The 6,306-nt window shown below is 44.1% G+C and overlaps 1 protein-coding gene across 1 annotated transcript; it reads right to left on the bottom strand.

Moving 5' to 3' along the window:
• Positions 1-1,168: 1,168 nt before the first annotated feature.
• LOC132372569 (apolipoprotein F-like) lies at positions 1,169-1,933 on the bottom strand. The gene has a single exon (XM_059934650.1). It carries the CDS (start codon positions 1,931-1,933, stop codon positions 1,169-1,171), a length of 765 nt encoding a protein of 254 aa, XP_059790633.1.
• Between the last annotated feature and the right edge of the window lie 4,373 nt (positions 1,934-6,306).

The following is a 6,306-nucleotide window of genomic DNA, read 5'->3' on the forward strand; positions in this document are numbered from 1 at the left end:
GAGATGAGGAAAAAGGCACCAGGGTCTTTTTCTGGGCACCACATGAAGTGACAACCACAGGGTACAGCAGGAGGCACTAAAGGAGCAGGTCATGGTGGGTCTTGGTGATGTCTAGCTGGATCTGACTATACTAGAGTGGAAGACGACACACAAACTGTTTCCTTTGGGCTGTGGTCTGAAGGAACCCAGAGCTCAGTTAGAGGACATCTCACCCATCAACTCCCAGCCTCTCTTCCTTTTAAGTCTGGGGCCAGAGAATGGGACTCAGTTGCTCTTCTTGGTCTCCCTATCCAGATCACCAGAGACTTCCTCTGCTTTACATGGGCCCCATTCCATGCAGGTATGGGGCCCCAAATTACTACACAATCCAGTCAGGGAGAAGTGAAACTGCTCTGGTAGATCTAGACCCACTCTGCCCAGTTCTCTGTCCCATGAGGAGGAAAGATGGTTGCTTTCCCCAGTGATCAGCAAGGGATATGACCTCTATAATTATTTGCCCGTTTGTATTGACTGCTCAAACCTTGTCCCCTTGTTACACAGTCAGCCTCAAAATACGTTGGCACTTCCTACATGTCCCTGCCACATTTCATCTCCAGCTCACAAAAGAAGCCATGGAGGGAATTTCCTGGTGGTCCCATGGTTAAGACTTGGCGCTTTCAATGCTGTGGGCCTGGGTTTGATCCCTGGTCAGGGAACTAAGATCCCATTTTGGGCAGCGCCCCCCGCCCCCGCCAAAAAAAATGCCACAGACACCCGCAGTTAAGAGAGATCAAATAACAGTGATTCTGATACAGAAGCAACGTTTAATTTCTCTTTTCAGTTTAAAAATTAACACAAGCAAGCTATAGCATCCAGTTGGGGAATTAGAAAGTAAAAGGTAGTTGAACAGGGAAAGATTACAATATCCTTCATGTCTAGTACATAATATATCCACGTATCTTTCAACTGAAATACAGAGAAATTGGGAGAAAAAATAGGGGCTAGGACCTATTAAGAGAGGGGGCAAAGCTGACTCTGGTCACATGTCTTTTAGCACTGGGATCAAATGAGTAGCACACTTCTGCCCTAAGCTGTCTCAACATTTCTAACTACCTGTTGTGCACAGTCCTTGTACACAGTCCTATCAGAGACATTTCAGACAGGAGATAGGATTCCTCGGAGGCCTTCCCTATCCAAAATATGTCTGGAAATGTTTCTGTATTAGTCCCAGTATAAGGCACGTCAGAATGGTTGTGGAATGCTTGACAAAGTATATTTGATCTTCCATAGGCATTGTGAAGTCTTTAATCTCAGGGCTTTCCATCAGCCGTTTGCCTACTGCTTCCAAATGCTCCCGAGATTTATCCGTGCACTTCTGGGTGACACTAATGGCAGAAGTCTTTAACTCTGTTACCAGCTCAGTGGAAGGGAGCTTCTCAGCAAATTCAACTATCAGTTGCGCTGTCTCGTAGAGCACCCACTTATGTTCCTGCCTACATGCCTCAGGAAGGGTAACTGAGCGCTGCACCCACCTAAGCTCCCCTAGGGATCCTCTCAGATCCTTCAGAATGACCTTAGCATTGCCAATCCCTTCTTCCTTATTGTGCTTTTTGCTCTCACGGATGAGGGTTTCAGGGGTGTCCTTTCCTCCCATCTTAACAAGCTGAAGCTGCAGAATGTGGGCCTCGGTTGTGCAACCAACCTCCTCCAGGGCCACCTCCAGAGCTAAGTTGGATAGGTACTCAGAGAGAGGGGCTAAGGAGGGGACTGTGTGCAAGAGATCCTGGCAAGTTTGGGGATCTGGGAGAGGGATCTGGTTGGAGAGCACGTTCAGAGGATGCCCAGTTTCTGTGAAAGATGGCTGGAAGTTCAGGGCCGCTTCCTGGGCATTTCTTGGAAAGGCAGCCACTTGGGACAGCAAGACACAGCAAAGGAGCAGCACAGCCTGGGTCATGGTGGGTCAGCAGAACAGCCCTGCTGGAAGGAAGCAGTGCTCAGATTGGGAAGTGGGGAAAGGCTTGGGATGAAGAGACACCAGGACTGGTCAGAGCTTGGAAGTGTCTTAGCCCTTGGAAATTTCAATCACACTGGACATCAAACCTTATAGGCTGTGGGAGATACTCACCTGCTCCTGGTAAAAAAAGAAGCCAGAGGAATGAGATGGTCTGAACACGTCCTTTGCCTCTGTGCTTCTCTGATCTGAATGACTTCTTTTTAGATCTGATCTTCTCTTTATCCCAGACAAAACAGTTGACCCCTCTGAAAACAGTGAAGGACATAACATTCACCAATATATATCTGCCTCTTCTTAGTTCAGGCTTTGCCCTTACCTTTGCCCCCATGCTGAAATCAGGTTTCTCCCTTTTCCTGCCCCATATCCCTCTCATCCTAAGGATTTCTCTAGACCTAAACTTCGATCAGAAAAAATTCCTCTGGGTCTTCTGGGGAAGTGGGATGTGAAAGGCAGGGATGCCAGTGATTTCTGGATAGGAGACCCCAAAATAGTTCTTTAAAAATTTTTATTATTTTTTAATTGAAGTACAGTTGATTTACAATTTACAATGTTGTGTTAGTTTCAGGTGTACAGCAAAGTGATTCACATATATATATATTCTTTTTCAGATTCTTTTTCATTATAGGTTATTACAAGATATTGAATATAGTTCCCTGTGCTATATAGTAGGTCCTTGTTGTTCATCTGTTTTACATATAGCAGTGTGTATCTGTTAATCCCAAACTTCTAATTTATCCCTCCCCCCACCCCGTTTCCCCTTTGGTAACTGTAACTTTGCCCAAAATATTTTATTTATTTATTTATTTATTTATTTGGCTGCACCAGGTCTTCGTTGTAGGAATGTGGAGTCTTTAGTTGCGGCATGCAGGATCTTTTAGTTGTGCATGCACGAGGGATCTAGTTCCCTGACCAGGGATTGAACCCAGGTCCCCTGCATTGGGAGCACAGAGTCTTAACCACTGGACCACCAGGGAAGTTCCCCAAAATAGTTCTTATTCAATGGATTTAATAGGTAGAGGAATAGGACAATAGAATCCACCAGAAGTCAGACCAGATAAGAGCAACTTTTCAGTTTTTACATTCATTCCAGTGCAATTCCCTAATTAAATGCATCCATTACCTTGATAGTACCCCTTTCCAAGCCTATATCAAAACTATAGGAATTGGGCTTCATATCTCATCCAGGGGTCTAGGTGAGAAACTGTAGTCTGAACAGTAAGGAACAATGGCATACGGTGCCTCCTAAAACTGGTACAGAAGTCCACACATCATTGTGGCACAAAGGTTTCTCTCTGGTGCCATAACCCACTTGGCACACAACCAAAGGGAACAGGTCAATGAAGGGGTCTTGGGTCCCTCCTCCTATCTTATTCACTCCTCTCAGCCCCAGGACAGCTCCCTAATAAGAAGAAATCAGTCCCTAGAATAAGAGAAGTAAGTCTTCAGAAAGCTACAGGGACACATTCCTAAAACTGGGAGAACTAGATGTAGAGGTATCCAACAGTATTGCCTGAAATTCTTGGACCCTAAGTCCCCAGGGAACTTCAAGACTCTACTGCTTCTGGACAGCTTAGAGAAGTTTTTGGGTCCTGCCAGATTCTCCCGTTTCTGACTTGAGTTCACCATCCATAACTGGACCTCCAGTTCTACAATCAGCGTCATCCTCATCCTCAATATGAAAATTACTTTTCCTTGAAATTCCTTGAATTTCCAACTCTGGTGCCTTGGGAATGACAGGGAAGAGAGATTGTGTAAATATGTAGGGGGATGGTAAGTGGTGGTGAGCTTGTCTCCAGGACTGAGGAATGACAGAGGGATGAAGACAAAGCCAGGTCCCCCCAATCAGACTTCCTACCTTTGCTCCTGTCCTCATCTTCTACATGTCCCTCATCAATTCCCATTAGCTGTCGCTTCTTGGATGATGGGTTTTTTGTTTTAATTAATAGTTTATTTTTGGGAATTCTCTGGCAGTCCAGTGGTTAGGACTCCATGCTTCCACTGCACGGGGCACGGGTTTGATCCCTGGTCGGGGAACTAAGATCCCACAAGCCACACAGCACAGCCAAAATAAATAAATAAATAAATAAAATAAAATGGCTCAAGAAGCAGAGTCCAAAAAAAAAAAAGTTTATTTTTTAGAGTAGTTTTAGGTTTATAGAAAAATTGAGCAGAAAGTACAGAGTTCCCAAATATTCCCTCTCTCCCAACCCCTCAGTTTCCCCTATTTTTAACACCTTCCACTGGTATGGTACCTTAGTTACACTTGACTGTTATATTATTTAAATTTTACGTATTATTATTATTATTACCTAGGTCTACAGTTTACATTAGGGTTCAGCTCTTTGCATTGCACAGTTCTATGGGTTTTACCAAATGTATAATGTCATATATCAACATTTACAGTATCATACAGAATACTTTCACTGCCCTAAAAATCTTGGGTGTTGTTTTTAGTTGCCAGTCCCCATCAGCCTGGTTTCCCACTGAGATAGGAGGCATTGAAGTAACTTCATCAGCCCCCTAGACCAGCAAGGCTGGTACATAAGTAATTAATAGCATTCCTGCTATTATCCCCTTGGGACCCCAGACCTGCTCTCCTTTTCCTGGCTAACAGGAGGGCCCTCAGGGCTTGTGCTCAGTCCTCCTCCTCAGGCCTTGCCCTCCAGAGACTTCAGGTTCCAGCACTGGCTGAAGCTTTCCTCCTTCTCTGAATGACTCAAAGAAGCATCTAACTTTCTCGGGGTTCAGCATGTCTGGACTCCACAGGAAGTTTTCCCATGGGGTCAAAGAAGTAGAAAGTGGCAGCAGAGTAAAAGGACTAGCCTCTAGATTACCAGATTGTTAGTATTAACAACTACTCTGTGCTTAATACTGCACTGGTGAAGATCAGTAAGCGCTGGGACCCTTATTATCATCACTTTATTCACCTCTGTATACCTACTCTTTGGGTAATCAAGTCCAATTGACACCCAGTGCCCAACACGGTGACTCCTACGTAGGAGGCACCAAATACACTGTTGTGTTAATTGGATATATTAATGAATGTACCTGTGGGATCCAAAGGTGAATACGACCTGATCCTGCCTGGCTTTCAAGGAGTTCACAGTCTAGTGGGAAAAAGAACAAGATGAAGCCCTGTAAGACTGGCGCTTTATCAGGGGAATGTACAAATTCCAGCTGTAAAAGTGATTTCTTTTGGTTTGGGGTTCAGAGAGTGACACAGACTGCCTCACAAAAGAAAGCACATTCGAGCCGATTCTTGGAGGATGGGCTAGGAGACTGGCGGGATCAACAGCTTGGTGGCGTGAAAAGTTCCCTCTATGAGGGAACACAGCAAAAACATCCTTCAGAAATTAAGGTAAAATCAAGATGTTCTCAGATTAAGTAAAACTAAGAGAATTAGTCGCCAGCAGACCTACTCTAAAAGAATGGCTAAGGGAATTTCTTTAAACAGAAAGAAAATTATTTTAAAAAAAAAGCTTGAAATGTCATGAAGAGCAACAGAGTGAAAGATATGGATAAGTAATAATATACCATCTTATTCTCATGAGTTTTCTAAATCATGTTAAGTGATTTAAGTAAAAATTATAACATTGCCTTATGTGGTTCTCAGCATAGAGAAATATTTAAGATAATTACAGTATAAGTGGGGAAGGTAAAGAGACCTAAGGGAACGCAAAGTTTCTATACTTAACTCAAACTGGTAAAATGTGTCTTAGCCCTTGAAAACTCCAATTACCCTGGACATAGCTTCACCTCTACCTTCAGAGGCTATGGGAGGAAAAAAAGACAAATCAGAGAAACAAGACAGTCCAAATGCATCCCTGACCTAGGGCTCTCCCTAATCTGAATGACTATTTTCTGAACCTCACCTTCACTCTACCACAGCTGGAAACACAAGAGGGCCAGAAAGCTAATGGTTTCCAACAATAGGGAAGGACATGACATTTGCAATGTTTACCCACCTGTTTCTTGCCCAGACTTTGTCTTCCCCTATGCCCCATGCTGACAAATGTGTCTCCTGCTTCTTCCTGAGGCATACTTTTTTTTTTTTTTAATTAATTTTGTAAGTGAAATAGGGAGCATTTTCTTTTTCTTTAAAATTTTATTTATTTTTATTTATGGCTGTGTTGGGTCTCCGTTTCTGTGCAAGGGCTTTCTCTAGTTGCGGCAAGTGGGGGCCACTCTTCATAGCGGTGCGCGGGCCTCTCACTATCGCGGCCTCTCTTGTTGCGGAGCACAGGCTCCAGATGCGCAGGCTCAGTAATTGTGGCTCACGGGCCCAGTTGCTCCGCGGCATGTGGGATCTTCCC

The sequence above is a fragment of the Balaenoptera ricei genome, chromosome 10 (genome assembly GCF_028023285.1).
Source record: "Balaenoptera ricei isolate mBalRic1 chromosome 10, mBalRic1.hap2, whole genome shotgun sequence".
In the NCBI taxonomy this organism is placed as follows: domain Eukaryota; kingdom Metazoa; phylum Chordata; class Mammalia; order Artiodactyla; family Balaenopteridae; genus Balaenoptera; species Balaenoptera ricei.